This window comes from Ammodytes marinus, assembly GCF_949987685.1.
Source record: "Ammodytes marinus genome assembly, chromosome: 13".
Lineage (NCBI taxonomy): Eukaryota > Metazoa > Chordata > Actinopteri > Uranoscopiformes > Ammodytidae > Ammodytes > Ammodytes marinus.
The window spans coordinates 20,594,813-20,611,675 of NC_137217.1; the positions used below are offsets into that span (position 1 = coordinate 20,594,813).

Here is a 16,863-nt window from a genome sequence, read left to right on the forward strand (position 1 = left end):
AATCACAATAAAAGTACTTTGAAGTTGTTTTTATTTATATATGCCATGCGTCTGTAAATATTAGATCACTAAACATAATTATGCCTTGAAATGCAATCTGACATCAGAACGTTTTACTTGCATAAAAGTATTAATAACACACACCACAGCATTCAAAACCTTATTTACAGTATGTAGCCTATAATCGGCAATTAAAAAGTAAAATTAATCCCTGTTGGTTTAATTAAATTATCCAGTCATGGACAAAAGTGTTGGGACCCCTAGAACTCTGTCAGATAATGTACTGTCTCACCCAGAAAATGATTGCAATAACGACTGCTTTGGCATTAATATTTTTTTATTACATTTGTTTCCAACTGAAAAACACCAATAAGAAAATGCCAAATCGGATACAATTTTACAGAAAACTCAAGAAATGTGCCGGACAAAAGTGTTGACACCCTGAACTTAATACTTGGTTGCACAACCTTTAGAAAAAATAAGTGAAAACAATGGCTTCCTGTATCCATCAATACGTTTTCTAAACCTCTCCACTGGAATTTTGGACCATTCATACTTTGCCATCTGCTCGAGGTTGCTCAGGTTTGAAGGGTGCCTTCTCCGAACAGCTGTTTTCAGATCTCCCCACAGGTGTTCTATGGGATTCAGATCTGGACTCATCGGTGGCCACTTCAGAACTCTCCAGCACTTTCTCTCAAACCATTTCTGAGTGCTTTTTAAGTATGCTTTGGGTCATTGTCCTGCTGGGAGACCCATGACCTCTAACGGAGACCCATCTTTCTGACACTGGGCCGTACATTGTGCTCCAAAATTCCTTGATAGTCCTCCAATTTCATGCACACAGTCAAGGACTCCTGTGCCAGAGGCAGCAAAGCAACCCCAAAACATCTTTGAACCTCGACCATGTTCAACTGTAGGGTTCTTCTCTTTGAAGGCCTCATTTCATTTTCTGTAAACACATTGATGTCTTTTACCAAATAAATTATATCCAATTTGGCTTTTTGTCTATTCGCTTTTGTTTTGTTTTTTCATTTCAAACAAATTACATAAACATATTAATGCCAAAACATTTGTACTTGCAAACATTTTCTGGGAGAAGCAGTGCATTATCTGACTTAATTCTCGGATCCAACACTTTTGTCCATAACTATATGATGTTTTTTGCATTAATATAACTATACAGTGTGTTGTATTTTTACAGCTGTACTTGGCTAGGGTTCCCTGCAATGATTTAACCACTTTATATATTTAACTTTAATCTACAATACAGCAATAAATTATGGGCCGGTTTCACAGACATGGATTAAGCCTAGTTCTGGACTAAATTGTACTTTCAATGGACAATCTCCATTCAAAATTCCATTTAGTCCTAGGCTTAGACTAGGCTTAATCCATGTCTGTGAAACCGGCCCTAAATCTATGATATCTAAAAGTGCCCTCTATGGGGTGCCCTTAATGATGACTGATATAGTGCCCCCTGATGTGCCATTCTAATGGAGAAAACAGGATGCAGGTCTTTCTGGGGTGCATTTCGAGGAGGAAATATTTGGTGCAGGTTCCCATGGGGTGCCCTTCCAGTGGAGCTAATGTGTTGCCGAGCTATACAGGCCCCTAGGCGGCCCTACATAGCTAGACAACAGTTTGCCTCTACCTGTCTCTAAATGGTTCAATAGTAAACAGTCCCGTGTGTTTGTGTTTTGAGGAGTATATTTTCCGACGTTTGAGCTTCGCAGACCTGTGTATGTGTTTTATTTTGTCCCAGTCATGATAGGGTCCCAGCCTAACCTTTTTATGTCCATGGTCCCTGCAATGGCAGCGGGGCGGAGCAATTCACGGATTTCCCAACATTTCACGTCATTTGTATCTGGCTCGTGCTTCGTCCAATAGAAAGAGGAGAGAAAAAAAGTAGACAGTTGAGCGCCGCTAGCCCGAAACGCCATCTTAAACAGAAAGGGACTTTAAACCGGGATAAAACAGCTAAAGGTGGTACTAAAGGAATTACAACAGTATTTTCTCCTTCGCCTGAAATCCTCGGCTGACCCTGGAGCAGTACTAGAAATGGCTTACGGCGGTTATTCCAAAAAATAAAGGCGCGTACGTGAGGAAATCTGCAGGACGCTTGTGAGCCTGTAGCCTGCTAGCAAGGAGGAGGGGCGAGGGGGGGGTTTAAGGGTTTTTTTCTACCCTGTAGCCGAAGTTGTTTGTTTATGTTATTCCACACGGACATGTCCTCTTCAAACCCAGGTAAAGTTCACTAAAAGTCAAAGCGACAGTTTAGTCACGTAATATTGTGCAGCTGTTAGTCGGTTTCTGGGCGTTTTCTCGCTCACAACTGAAGCGGACACCTTCCCAAAGATAGCGTGACAGCAGCGAAGCTATGTTAGCTCAGTAGCAGAGCTAATGCCACAGCAAGCTATTGCATAAGTGGTGGCTCGCTGGCATGCTAGCCTGCTTATAGTGGATAGATTAGCGACCTAGCTAGCTGTAAAGATAGCTCTGTTGTGTTATTTTGGCGAGGCTAAATTGAGGCCAGGTGAGAAACCAAATCCAAGTTAGCTGACTGACAAGCTGCGGTTGTCTAGCTCGGTTCTTCACATGTTTCCGTTTTGAGGCAATGTTGCTCACATGATTGATATTTGGATGCTATATGTAGTTTTAACGCTAGCCAGTGTCGTGGTTGTGTTGGCTCTCTACAACCACACACACACACACACACACACACACCGATTTAAAACAGTTGATGTGGAGCTGATGCTGATTTACTGCTAAATACACAGAATGTGATATAAAACCAATGTCAAGTGTGTGTGTTTTAATGCTTATTTGTCTCTGAATGTGGGCTCAAGTGTGTGCTTCAGTTTATTTTCAGTGCTTTGAGGTACAATAGGAAATCACCTGTCTCTGTGTTATTAATAGAGTTACCAGACCCCAATCTGGGTATGGGGGCAAGTGGGGCCCAATCAGGCGCCGGGGCAGTTGTACCAAAAGGGACCAATAAAAGAAGAGCTGCGTAAGTGTGTTTTTAGTGGTACTTTTCGTTTTGATTTGCCTGTGTCAATCGTGCGTATTTGCTGACTGGCTTGCTTTTGTTTGACAGTTGTGGTGAAAACTCATGAGAAATTGTGTGAAGTCTCTCACGTGGCTGTCTACTCCTTTATTTAACAGGCCAGACTTTGATGATGACGATGATGATGATGGCAGCAAGTTGTTCAGGTAAAAAAAAAAGATCTCAGTTAGTTCAGTCATAAAGCACATTGATGTGGGATATCAACCTGGCTGCTGAGATGACAAGTGATGTTTTCTCTCTGTTTTTCCTCAGGTGTGACGATGATACAGGAGGCTCTGGCAATGACAAAGAGCGCTTTGCCAGGTAAGAGGATGAATTAGGCAAAATAAAAGTGTGCAGAGAGGGCTTGTAGGGAAGTTACCTCTGTGCTGCTGCTCTTCTACTTCTTCTCTCACTCTTTTTATATATTTATATATATATTTTTTTTACACTTTTTATTTTGGTAGTGACTTTTTTGGGGGGGTCTGTGTTTTAGTGGGTTTCGGTTTAGTTGGTTTCATTTTGCAGGTTTTTGGAAAAAGTGTTTTGCAGACAAGGAAACGCTTGCCAGGTATGGCCTGTACCACTGTGGAAGGCTACCTCTCCTGCTTGTATCCTCATCAAAAGTGAATGCACTGATCAAATACTAACCTGTCCAGCATACAATTAGCGGTATATTTCGCTGCCATGATATGCATCCAATTTGATGCTTGTTAGAATGTTATGCTTCTTTTTCCCAGGGCAGCTGTTGTCTTTCTGACTCTGAACCCGCCATTGAGTTATGTGTCACTAACCCCCTATGCTGCTGTGTATGACCCAGAGACTCTTATGACTTTGGTAATCCCTTCCTCTTGAGCAATGTTCCGTCTCTTTTCTCTCCCCCCTCTCAGGACATCTGAAGCGTCTTTCTCTCTCTGCTCTTGCTCTCTTTTGTCACACTTATTGGCTTTGAAAGACCAGATACTCTTGCTTTCTCACCGTCTTCATTTTTCTTTTGTGCGTCCATTATTTCACTCGCCTCTCATTCCGTTCTCTTCTACCCAATGGGATACTTACATTGCAGCATTAACTCTAAACTCTACTCCATGTTGTCCACCTACCCGTCTGTTTCCCCCATCTCAATCCCTCCTATCCTCTCTACCTTTGCCTCCTTCCCTCGTTTCCTGGCTCCAGGGAGAACCACAGTGAGATCGAGCGTCGGAGGCGTAACAAAATGACTGCCTACATCACTGAATTATCAGACATGGTGCCCACCTGCAGTGCACTAGCACGGAAACCTGACAAATTAACCATCCTACGAATGGCTGTGTCCCATATGAAGTCTCTGAGAGGAAGTGGCAACACCAACGCGGATGGGTCATACAAACCTTCCTTTCTTACTGACCAGGTATTTGGCAAAGGGTCGTCAGATGTGAAATATACATTTTTCCATTAAATGGTTAAAGTGTGAAATTCTTAGAATTTAAGATGCTGATATCACAGCCTTAATATAGTTCGCACTAATTTTCTCTGAGTTCAATGGAAATAGAGTGAAGGAGGAGTGAAAGTAACACCTCGAAAAGCCGTAAGATAACTTTCTCACATATAAGCTGAAGGGGAGTTCCTATTTTCAACAACTACCTTCAAGGTTGCTGGTATAAGCTACATTTGAAATTTCTAAACTGATATTGATTCCAACCCACATTTCACCAGCCCTTTAGATGCAGACTATTAAGTGAGTCTCCTCTGCCTTCCATCATACTAGTTAGGCTCCTTGCTTATAGGTGAAAAGAAGTAACTGCTTTTATTATGATGGCGGTAGCATTTGTTTGTATACATTCTCCCCAGGTCAACAGTGTAGACAGCAATGACAATCTCTGATGTCATCTGTCCATAGGAACTGAAGCACCTTATACTAGAAGCAGCTGATGGCTTCCTGTTCGTCGTGTCATGTGAGACGGGCCGCATTGTTTATGTCTCTGACTCTCTGACACCCGTCCTCAACCAGTCGCAGCCTGAATGGCTGGGCTCCTCCCTTTATGATCAGCTCCACCCAGATGACACAGAGAAGCTCAGGGAGCAGCTCTCTACTGCAGAGAATAACAGCACAGGTACCATGCACATACAGATACTAAAGAAGCAGACAGTGGTTGATTTCTCTTCTTTGTGCTTTGGAAAATTGATGAAAAAATGTTTGCACATGACCCTTTATTAAACCAATCGAGTCCATTCTGTCTCTTGCTTGCCTTTTTAAAAGGGAGGATGCTGGACTTGAAGACGGGCACAGTGAAGAAGGAAGGCCAGCAGTCGACAGCCAGAATGAGCATGGGAGCCCGTCGGTCGTTCATCTGCAGAATGAGGTATGACTCATACTACAGTTAATCTTTCAGTTCTTTGTTTATATTTCCATGTGCGCCTGGATGCATAAATGTTCCATGTGGTGGTTTGTAGGTGTGGCACTTGTCCGGTGGAGCCGTTGTCCATGAACAGACTGAACTTCCTCAGGAATAGAAACAGGTGACAAAAGCCAAACTCTTTTTCTTTTTCTTTTTTTTTTTTTTGTAATTCTGATTATTGTGCAGAGCATAAGCACACCTGAATTATTCCAGTAGAAATAAAATTAAAATCTTCACCTCCAGGAATGGTTTGGGTGCACCTAAGGAAGGGGAGCCCCAGTATGTAGTGGTCCACTGTACAGGATACATCAAGTCCTGGCCTCCTGCAGGTAAACTTTGACTTTGTAAGGGTTGACATGTTAAGCCATCAGCTTGCTTCATAATTTGGCTAGTGCCTGTAAAGGATCTTATTATTTTATTCTGTGCGGCCTAAATTAACAGCTTTTTTTGTATGTTGGTGATTTAGGAGTATCATTAACAGACGATGAAGCAGACAACACTCAGGGAAGTCGCTACTGTCTAGTTGCCATTGGCAGATTACAGGTATGGTGATTCTTCATGTGTAGATATATGATCATTTGTCTTTTGTGCTGGAGCAGGTTACGACAATAATTTTTATTCTGCGGTGTAATTTTATTATTATTAAGTCTATAGTTGATACAAGGATACAAGTTGTGAAATTATGGATGATATTAACATATTAATTGCACACAAACTACAATAATATTGTATCCTTCTAATTATACAAAAAAATAAAATAAAAAATGTTTTTCTCCTTTAGGTCACTTGTTGTCCAGGTGACACAGACATCAACAGTATCAGCGTTCCAGTGGAGTTCATATCACGGCATAACTGTCAGGGCGTTTTCACCTTTGTAGACCACCGCTGCATGGCTGCTATTGGCTACCAGCCCCAGGTAAGACTCACAGCTTGTAGAGAAGAGATGTGGACTGTTTTTGAAAGGTGTCCTCAACCTTTGGGCCAGACTTTGGGGTTGATGTCTTTCGGGCTTACAGTGGTTTATTATCTGCTGTGTGTTGCAGGAATTACTGGGCAAGAATATTCTCGAACTCTCCCATGCTGAAGACCAGGGTTTACTGAGAGACAGCTTCCAACAGGTAGAACTGTCTGAATATGTGTTTTAGTACTCTGTGTAGAGTAATAGAGCTTTCCGGTGATAAAAGATTTCTTCTTTACACTGAAGACAAAGACTTGCAATGGATAAAAGTATCGCTGTGACAGCAGTGTGGCAGGATAAAAGAAAATATGGCTACATGTATGCATTGCATTTTAAATAAAATAAATAAAAGTTAGACTAAAACTGACACAAACTAACAATTAACATAGCTGAAAAGTTGACTTTATAAATTGACCAGACTGCATGCTGGACTTTTGTCCACAGGTGGTGAAGCTAAAGGGGCAGGTCCTGTCGGTGATGTTTCGCTTTCGATCTAAATCAAGAGAATGGATCTGGATGAGAACCAGCTCCTTCACCTTCCAGAACCCGTTTTCAGAGGAGATAGAATATATCATCTGTACCAACGTCAATGTCAAGTGAGTCACACACCCTACACTAATTCTACCAATACCGGTGGTTGGGTAACATGATTTCACAATCAAATACAGCCCCTAATGAAACTATTGACGTCTTCAAATTTGACTGTTGTGAAAGATCCCTCTGTCTGAATGTTTACCTATCACCCTCAATCCCCAGTGCCTCTTACAGCCTTAGCACAAACCCTTTTAATCAACCACACACTGATCACTCTCTCCCTACACCTCTCCTCTGCACCCATCACTGAATGTGGGTCAGCAGAACCTCGACTCAGGACCCCCTCACTCCCATCTCCTCCCCAGGGGGCTCGCTGCCCCCCTCCCTGGGCCAGAGCAGCCCAAACTGCCCTCCTGTAGTGCTCAGCCCTGTGCAGGTGGGCACCAGGTGAGACCAGGCCTGGCCTGAATATCCTCCCCCCGCATGGGAGAACAGGGGCTGCTTCTTCATGGGAGACTATTGCTTTTTCGGCAATGACTTCTTTTTTACTTTCCCACTTTTTTGGGATTCTTCTCTCCATTGTATTTGTCTATGTTCTCCTGTAGAGTTCAGAAAAATATTGCTGTTGCCCACCATGAAGCATGTCTTATAGTGGTTTTCTTTTAGTAAGTATTTAATATGGTTTAAAGGGATCAACTTTTAACACAGGTAGTTTAGCATGATATTTAACTTTATAACCGATCTTTCTCTGCTGAAGTGTGTCAGTCAGTGCGTTTACATGCAGACTCATAATCGGGTAAATAAACAAATAAGACTTCAACAGGACTTGTAAAATGCATGTAAACACCTTTTTATATGATCTACTTCGCGCACAAATCGACACATTAACGGACAAGCGAAGTCAGATAAGAACACCTGGATAACTTGTTCATAATCGGCATTCTACCTGCATGTATACAGGATCGCATATCGGAGTTTGCGTTCTGTGCTTGCTCGAGAATCCCTGTCAGGGATTTCACAAGGAAGTGGAAGGAGACAACTTAATATATGGTAGTGTTGTTGCCGGAAAGGAACCGGACGTGGCTCTATAAACACTTGTTGAAAGGGCTACAGCGCCACCTAGCATAGCGTAGTCAGCCATGCTCCGGCCATTTATCCGATTCTCTGAAAGGCCGTGTATACTCAGACAAGTGACGCGGTCCGTTCGAGTGGCAAAATGGGTATATGGCTTAATCCTATCTAGCTGTCCCATAGAAACGCACTGACTGTCTTCCTCTTCTGTCCTTGTATCTCTTTTGTGTTGCCATGGTGACTGGTGGTGGGTTGAGAGCTACATGTTCAGCAGGTGTTTGGGATTTTGTCAATCAACTTTGGTGGGCATGGACATGAAAATTAGGCTATTTTAGACCTAAACAGTTGCGGTCTCTCTGTTTCCCTTTTCAGGCAGTTACAGCAGCAGCAGCAGGCGGAGCTAGAGGGAACCAGAGATGGTCTGTATGAAGCTGGACCAATCACCCTCTCACAGGTAAAACCACACACATGAAGAGACAGAAGTGATGTCCGGATTGATTGATTTAAATGTGTCCTTATACTCTTTGGTCCCTTGCTATAGTCAAATCAAATCAGTTTTATTTGTATAGCCCCAAATCACAAATAGACATTTGCCTCAGTGGGCTTTACATTCCATACAATATGACACCCTGCCCTTACACCCTTAGCTCGTCCCAAAACTCCCAGTAAAAAAAAAACCCTTTACCGGGATTAATTTATTTTTAAAGAAATCTTAGGGAGAGTCGACAAATTAGGGGATCCCTCTCCCAGGACGGACATACTGCAATAGATGTCATAAGTAGTGACTGATCACGCATTTTTGCCTACCTTCTCTTCATGCCTGAATTAAGTGGAACTAGTTTCTAAAGATGTTTTCAGCCTGAGAGTATTGCTAACATAATTAGATTTGTTTAACTGATTTATGATTGATTCATCAAATGTGCCATATTAGATCACAATCTTGACTTAAATTCTTTGTTTTTACAGGAAGTGATTGTTAACATCTGAAAAATGGATAAATAACAACAAATGATAGATCATAAATAAGGGCAGACCCAAGCAAGGAAAGCTGTACTTCCTCACAGGAACAAATTCATGTAAAATAACCAAAACAATTCACAGTGCCGTGAACGCTGTGCCACTGTTCTCACATCAGACAAAACTCATTGTGTGAGGCAAAACTTTGTTAAGTTTATTGTTTGCACATGCAAGCATTTTAATATGGTGCTATTATTTGACCACCTCAGTAAATGAAGAATTCTTAATTTAACCTTTAGGGGAAATTCAAATGTACTGGAGTATTATTAAAGAATGATTGATGTCAGGCAATTTAACCTTTTTGGTGAAATGGTAAATGGTCACAAGTAGAGCTGCAACGATTAATCGACAAATCGATTATTAATCGATTATTAAAATAATCGCCAACTATTTTGATAATTGATTAATCGTTTTGAGTAATTTTTTAATAAAAAATCTCAATTCTCTGATTTCAGCTTCTCAAATGTGAATATTTTCTGGTTTCTTTTATCCTATTATGACAGTAAACTGAAATATCAGTGTGTTTTGGACATAAAAATACATTTGAGGAAGTCAACATGGGCTTTGGAAAATGTATCAACATTTTTCACCATTTTCTGAAATTTTACGGTCCAAAACACTAATCGATTAATCGAAAAAATAATCGACAGATTAATCGATAATCAAAATAATCGTTAGTTGCAGCCCTAGTCACAAGTCTTCTTCACTGAAACACTTAAAGATGTGGAGCGTGACCCATGATTGATTGTTATTGCTGGTCCTCAGATGCCGGTGCAGCCAGTGACCGTGGCTGGACCAGACCACAGCAAGAGCCTTGAGAAGCCAGAGCTTTACCCCTCCCTTTTTCAAGGCCCAGATCAGACCAAGGTCCTGCCCTCCACCCCCGCTCCGTCCACACAGCTCTACCCTCCAGCCAACAACTTCACTGCTAGTCGTCCCAATGATGCTTACCGGTAAGAAGCTGGAGGCAGCACTTCATCCAAACAATGTGTTAGAGCTCTGCCAGAGAGTTAATGCCAGTTAACAGAGACTAACACCGTAGTCATGTATGTTATAAGGCACAGCACAGAACAAGAAGCATGCCTGTATTGCTTATCTCTTGTCCTGTCTTGTCTGACTGACCAATCTGACTTAATTTGGTTTTACTATTAAGTTGTTCTTACCATCATTAGTAATGTACTTTAGTTAAGATTTCAAGATAATAGGTGTTATTGATTGTAGGGCCCGACCGATATGGATTTTTGGGTGCCGATGCCGATAATTTTCTGAGAAAAATTACGATAACGATTAAATCGGCCGATATTTCTTTTTTTTTTAATCCCATAAATATATATTGAAAACATTTACTTTTTTGAACCATTAAATATATATAAATACTTGTTACTGTCAATAGGTGTACAGGAACTTTTTATTTATTGAAATATGCATTATCTAAAAAAAATAAAGTGTTACAAATACGTCTAAAGTGACATGACGCATTTTTAAACTCAGACATTAAGCATTTTATGTAACTGCACCCAACCATCTGGAACTCCCTCCCTCCAAACATCAGCATCTCAGACTAAATGTGTGCTATAATCGGCCGATATATCGGTCGGGCCCTAATTGATTGGTACGTTATATGAACGGCCACGCTGGCCCTATTTGTAATGAGAATTTAAAAAGTCTCTCAGAGCATGTTTAGCAGGTTTATTTTCTGCTGAATTGAAAATAAGTGGTTTCCATCTTTATCTCAAGTGACTCTTCCATTGTTCATAAGGGCATCCGTTTTTAGTGTTATTTTCTCACAGCATATAGACAGCCAGGTAACAGAGCTCTCCGTCCTTTCACGTTTGTTCGCAGGCAAGTGAATATGACTCCACAGATGGCACAGCCAGCCCACTCAGCGGGCCAGATGCTCGCTCAGATTTCTCGTCAGAACGGAGGCCCGCACTCGCTTACACCCTCCAGCGCTGGCAGCCCCCTCCATAGAGGACCAGCTGGAGGATGGCCTGGAGCTGGACCTGGAGTAAGACAACAGTTTAATAACCAGGTAAGCCCAGTTATTGATCTCATGTTTCTTATTTAGCATTAACCCCCACCTATCTATTAGTCAGTAAATACTCTTCTTATTCCAACCAGCAGGTGGCTCCCCAGGCAGCAAAGACCATGTCTCCGCAGTTTGCTTCTATGGGAGGTTTTGCAGGTAGCTCCTCCAACTCTTTTGGCCAGATGCCGACAGGTGCTGCTCCCACCCCAACCAGCGGTGCAAACTACCCACCCATTAATGCGCGAGCCAGCCTCAATACCAATGGCTATGGTAGGTTGCCTTCACATATGTGTCAATCCGTGTCTCTATATTATACTTTTGCATCCTTTCACCCTTCTGTGCTTCTTCTCCAGATGGCTCTCAGTCTGGGGCACAGTTCCCTTCTCGAGCAGCAGAGGCAGTGTGGCCCCAGTGGCAAGGCCAGCAGCACGTGCAGGGTAATGCAGTGCAGCATCCTCATGCTCAGGGCAACCAGCAGGACTTGTTTCCCGTGAGTAAAACCAGCATTATCTCAAGCAATTTTTTTCCTCCCTCTCTCTGTCACTTAAAGTAAATCTCTTTGTCTCTTTAATCTGATTCAGGATGTGCTGTCTATGCTGGACCAGCCGGCCAACTTCAACAGCGATGACTTTGAGATACCCATCTACCCTTCATTTAACGAGTGACGTGGTCAATATTCCCCCCAGTCTATCCCTTTGTCTTCTTGACCTTTTTTGCCCTGAGAGACTTTCTTGTATTTAGCTCTTTTGTGCATCTTTTCTTCCAGCTCCTGAAAGTAGCACTCTTCCCTTGCTTTGCATGGCTTACATTGCACTGCCGCAAGCCAGTTAAAGATGGAGGGATATATCTGATGGCAGATATATAAGGAAGGAAAATCAAGGATTTGCCACTGACTAAAATATTATTTTAACAATATTCCAGCCATTGTAAGAGAATTCTCTAGCTAGCACTGCCCAAAGCTCAACAAACTATGTTGTAGATATGTGAGATATAAATATATATATAAATAAATATATAAAAGCGCACAATCACACAACCACACTTGAATAGACTGCACAAAAACACTCTTACACTCTGGTAAACATAGGAAGTAAACATACACACAAACAAAGGCCTTTTATTCTAAAACGTTCCTAGTTTTTCTCAGGCATTGATAAAGAGTGTATTTAGCTGTTTTAACCTTTAGCATGTAGAATATTCACTCCCAATTGTTGATTTAAACTCTCAGGAATTTGCAGGGATAAACAAGCTTTGGTAATTTTTTTAAATTCTCAGCTTTTGCACGCAAACCACCACTGTCTGTGCTAACCTCACTCACAGTTTTGAATCCACATAATGTCTCTGCATGTCAGCACTGCTTTCATGGAGCGCTTCTACGTTGTGTAGATTTATACAAAGTACAGTTTTCTATTGCTTCACCTATCAAATTTAAATATTTAGCTTTTCCTTCATTGAATGATGTACTTCAACAATAACGGACACAGTGTTACAGTGGCTACATGCTGTTTGTCTAGGTGCCCGTTGGAATTACAATATATTTTATTTTATATATGTATACAGTATATATACACAGTATGCATGTGTGTATGTATGTATGTAAAATGGATACGTACAGTATCATTATCAACTTTAAGAAAGGCGTAGGGTTTCTGACTCACTTGATATTCTCCATTCTGTCGCCCTGCTTAGACCTGTACCAAGTATGTGCTTTTTGTACTCCTTTTGATAAGAAATACAAAAAAAAATCTCACCGCAATAAATAACAAGCAGGAATTGTGTACTTTTAAAGCCATTCTTATTATTGTTTTTAAATGTTGTCCTTGATTGTTATTGTAAAATGGAGCGATGTGGTAGTAATGTTTGATTTGATTGAAATATTTCCCAGTATTTTATTGTAATTTTGAAACTTTATCTAATGAGCTCTCCATTGCCCTTTTCTGTTTGATATTTTTATTAACGGTTTGATCAGGGTATTCAGGAATAAAATGGAATATGCGGCTTAAAAACAATATGATCTAAAAGTAAGGAGGTCCCAAAAGTTATTGTTATTCTATTTTTAGTGTTTTGTCTTTTTTGTTCGGGGAAATGCATTTAGACTTGGACTGAATCTGATACCTGTGTGTTACAATCATATTTTGGTAAATTTGTATTATAGAAGAATGTTTTGGGATGAAGTTTGTTTCTAAAATATTTTCATTATGTGGAATATGTTTAACTGTAATCTTTTCCTTAATTTTTTTTCATTGTGTGTAACTCACTCATGATGATAAATGATATGATATGTTATCCCATGCTGGTAATTGTCCAGTTTTCATCTTCCAGGGGATGGTATGTGTGTGACTGTGTTGTCTTCGGTTGCTTTGTATTTCCTTTTCCTTTTTTCAATGATGTGAACTTTTATCACTCAGAAACACAAATATAAATATACTGTATATGTCTATGAAATGTTAAAACGAGAAATGTTTGGTTTTTGTATTAAATTGTTATATCGTCGAAAATTCAGTTTGGAATCTTTTTTTTTTTAATGCACACACTTCTTTTTAGATAAGGAAGGTCACAACAGTGTCCAAACAGTATAATTTAATCCTTAATCACAAAGACCTATTTATTTCCAGTATTAGTCACGACGTGTTTTACTGTAGTAATCCACTCTTTTGATCAAACTCATGCAAGATGCATGGCTGTCTTTAATTACATGCATGTATTCACTTCCTTCAAACTGTTTAATGTTGACTGGTGAAGAAACAAAAGCCAGCTTTGCTTTGATTGGCCTGTATCTGTTTCTTTCTCCACTCTGTATCTGTGAACACTCAGACATCCGTGGCCACGTCCTGAGATCAGTCCCCCTCGACCCCCCCCCCCCCCCCTTTCTTTCCTCTCGTTCTCAGCCAGGGGGTGAAAACGGATGGAACTGATGCGGGTACTGGTCTGAGACGGGTTTACTGTGTCAGCCTTGCCCCGTCTGGGTTGCACTCGAGTGACTTCTTGGGCTGTAAATCCTGTTTTGATGCAGTCGTTTCAACACATACATCTGTCAGTGTTTTACTCAGTTCCGCCGTTATTTATGTGGAGTCACTTTACCCTTAACTTGGGTGCATCTCTGTAGTGGCATCGGAGTACAAGCAATCTGCATTTATTTTTGGTCAGGATCAGTTTCCGAAACCCTCTTAAGTGTATTGCCACCAAGGCGTCATATCCCCTTTCGCTTCCTCAACCTCATTTTTCTTCTTCTTTTCTGCATCTCGACCATTCTATATTTGGGTTTCTCCCCTTTTCTAGACTAGAATCATAACCTTGTGCATGTATGAAGGGGTACTGAGTGGTTCAGTATAGACCGATGCAAATTAAATAAAATTTACCTTGACAGCTTTTGAAGCTTGAGCACGGCCACCTTTTTCTGTTGTGTTGTCGTGTGTCCGTGCCTTGTACTGACCAGGGATCCAGTGACCCCTAGTTAAGGTGTCATCTCCTGTAAAGGTCTGTTCTCCTTGAGAGACCGGAGAGATACCTGGGTGTTTCTAATCTCAGGAACGGCCTGAATCGTTACCAAACTCCTTATTAACTATTCATGGAAGACACATGTGCCAAATGGTGCTCCATGTGTCTACCAATCCTTTTTATCTGTTGAAGGAGGAAGGTAGGTGTCAATGCCGGGAGGGGAAAAAAGAAAGAAACTAAGACACAGCAATGGGATGTTTAATTCAGACAATGTTGGTTTCTCGGATAGAAACTGCAGCAACTTGATGGATTGACTGTGATGTTTAATTTTGGAATAATTCAAGCGTTTATGGAACTACTTTGATGGTGTAAACTATCAAGCAAAGTGGACACATGAGACAACTAAAGAAATAGTTTACTTTTTCATTTTTTTTGTCAACATGGACCCAGAAACCCTCCCTGTGGGGAGATGGGACTTGGATGTGGACCTTGGTTTTGCCCTCTTCTTCTTCTTCATTCTCTGCCTCTTCTTGTTGGTGACCATAGTCCGCTGTGCTCAGATGGTGCTGGACCCTTATAGTGCTGTCTCGGTCCAAACATACCAGGAGGACGAACAACCCGAGGAATAACTCACCTACACATTACACAGTTAAGGCATGTTTTCCTTCAAAAGGAGCAATGCTATCTATTTTCAGTTCTCCAGAATAACAAATATGAGCCAAAGAATAGTCTGGTGTAGCTGGTGTCTGACACTATTTAAAAATAAAATGTTAAATAGTTTCGACCTTTTGAAACGTTTTGTACCAAAACCGCTTTCAACCAGCAGCATCAAACAACTACAGATATAACTATGACCTTAACATCACAGATTCATGATGTATTCATGGTATAGATACGATTAAACACATTTGTAAAAGTCCTCAAAGAGATGTACTTGATGGAAAGTTCTTGAAGTGTAAATATTAATATTTAAAATGACTTATGTGGGCTGTATTTTGCATTCACATCTCACAATGTAAAGTGGTCAAACATCAGTATCCCTTTGCACCAGAAAATAACTTTCTGTTTTTCAATAATTTTTAGTTTGTTTTAATTTAGAACTTTAAAATACTTAGGTTTACATTTTGGTAGATCATCAAGGTGAGGTAACTGCTTGGGATTATATGTGATCATCATAACACGCTGGGCACCGTGAAAAGCTGCCTGGTAAAGACAGACAAATGCCCTCCCTTTCACACTAACAAGGTACACAACATTCACAATAATGGAACAATAATGCGAAACAGATGTTCTGCTCCATAACACAATGTTTTGGAGATTTTGCACAAACTTTCATGCAAGTTGCTTGTTATTGAACAAATTATATTAAACCCTTCAGCTTTGTAGCATGCGTTGGCAATTCATCAGCAGTAGTTCTTACAAAAAAGGCAGTATCGTCCAAAATGTATAGCAGCAGAGTAAGCAAAATCATGAAAGAACCAAATAGGGACTTTATTGTCTTAGTTATTCAAAATATACAGGACAGAATTAATGCAAAAAGTGGCTAAATGACTAAAAATAAAGGTCATAAAACTGCCTGAAATTTTGTTTCTTTCTTGGTCTGTTTAGTTGGAAAAGTGACACCACAATCTATGAAACCCAAATACTTCAAGAGATTAGAAAATACTGAGTTATTTTAATTTTTTTTCAATTATTTGTTTCTGTAGAGCTGTAATGTTGTAGGATAGTATGTTTACATAGCGTGCATTCAAAGCCATGGGGTTACAACTAAAGCTCCTCCAGTAAATCAACAAATAATTTTAAATTCACTCAAAAACTCCACATGTATCTCTTATAATTCAACAAATAAAGTTATTTAGTTAATAATGTAACTGATTGATCTCAGTGCTGGGTATTTAAGTGGGCAGGAATATGTTATTATTATTATATGTTTGAGGAATATGTTATTACCTGTTAATAGTTTGATGACACAATTTATAAGTCAATCAAATTAGAACATAGGCTATACAATGGGTTTTAAAGGGGTAATTGGTTAAATAGGCCTTATGTTGCAAAGTTAATTTCAATAAGGTTCATCATTCACACAATATTGCAGAGGTTGACTGAGTTAATAGCCCACGTGCTAAACCACAAATTACACTAATAGGATTCTGTTACTACATGAACTTGTGTCTTCTTTTCTTTACCATGAAATTGTTGCTTGAATTATCCTGACATACAGAGAAATTCAGGCCACTCCATCCTATTGCTGGCCATCATCACCATCATGTAGCACGTGTTTATGTCCATGGATAACCCGTGAGGGCGGAGCTTTCGCCGCTCGATCGCTGATCCCAGTAGAGCGAAGTAACACCGCCCACTTCGGCTACGCCGAGGTGCAAAGCATGAGTTGCGC

At 40.5% G+C, this 16,863-nt stretch overlaps 1 protein-coding gene across 5 annotated transcripts; it reads left to right on the forward strand.

The window, feature by feature from the left end:
* Positions 1-1,905: 1,905 nt before the first annotated feature.
* arnt (aryl hydrocarbon receptor nuclear translocator) lies at positions 1,906-13,522 on the forward strand. 5 transcript variants are annotated; one of them, XM_080039865.1, is made up of 20 exons: positions 1,906-2,244; positions 2,917-3,010; positions 3,166-3,213; positions 3,320-3,370; positions 4,220-4,433; positions 4,923-5,136; positions 5,283-5,385; positions 5,477-5,542; positions 5,665-5,750; positions 5,888-5,964; positions 6,203-6,337; positions 6,465-6,539; positions 6,824-6,975; positions 7,235-7,360; positions 8,357-8,438; positions 9,767-9,954; positions 10,844-11,033; positions 11,123-11,300; positions 11,384-11,520; positions 11,612-13,522. In XM_080039865.1, exons 1-20 carry the CDS (start codon positions 2,208-2,210, stop codon positions 11,693-11,695), a joined length of 2,337 nt encoding a protein of 778 aa, XP_079895991.1. In that variant the 5' UTR covers positions 1,906-2,207; the 3' UTR covers positions 11,696-13,522. The 5 variants fall into 5 exon arrangements, with proteins under 5 accessions (XP_079895991.1, XP_079895993.1, XP_079895992.1 ...); XM_080039867.1 differs by having other exon boundaries at positions 11,126-11,300; XM_080039866.1 differs by having other exon boundaries at positions 7,238-7,360.
* The last annotated feature ends 3,341 nt before the right edge of the window (positions 13,523-16,863 follow it).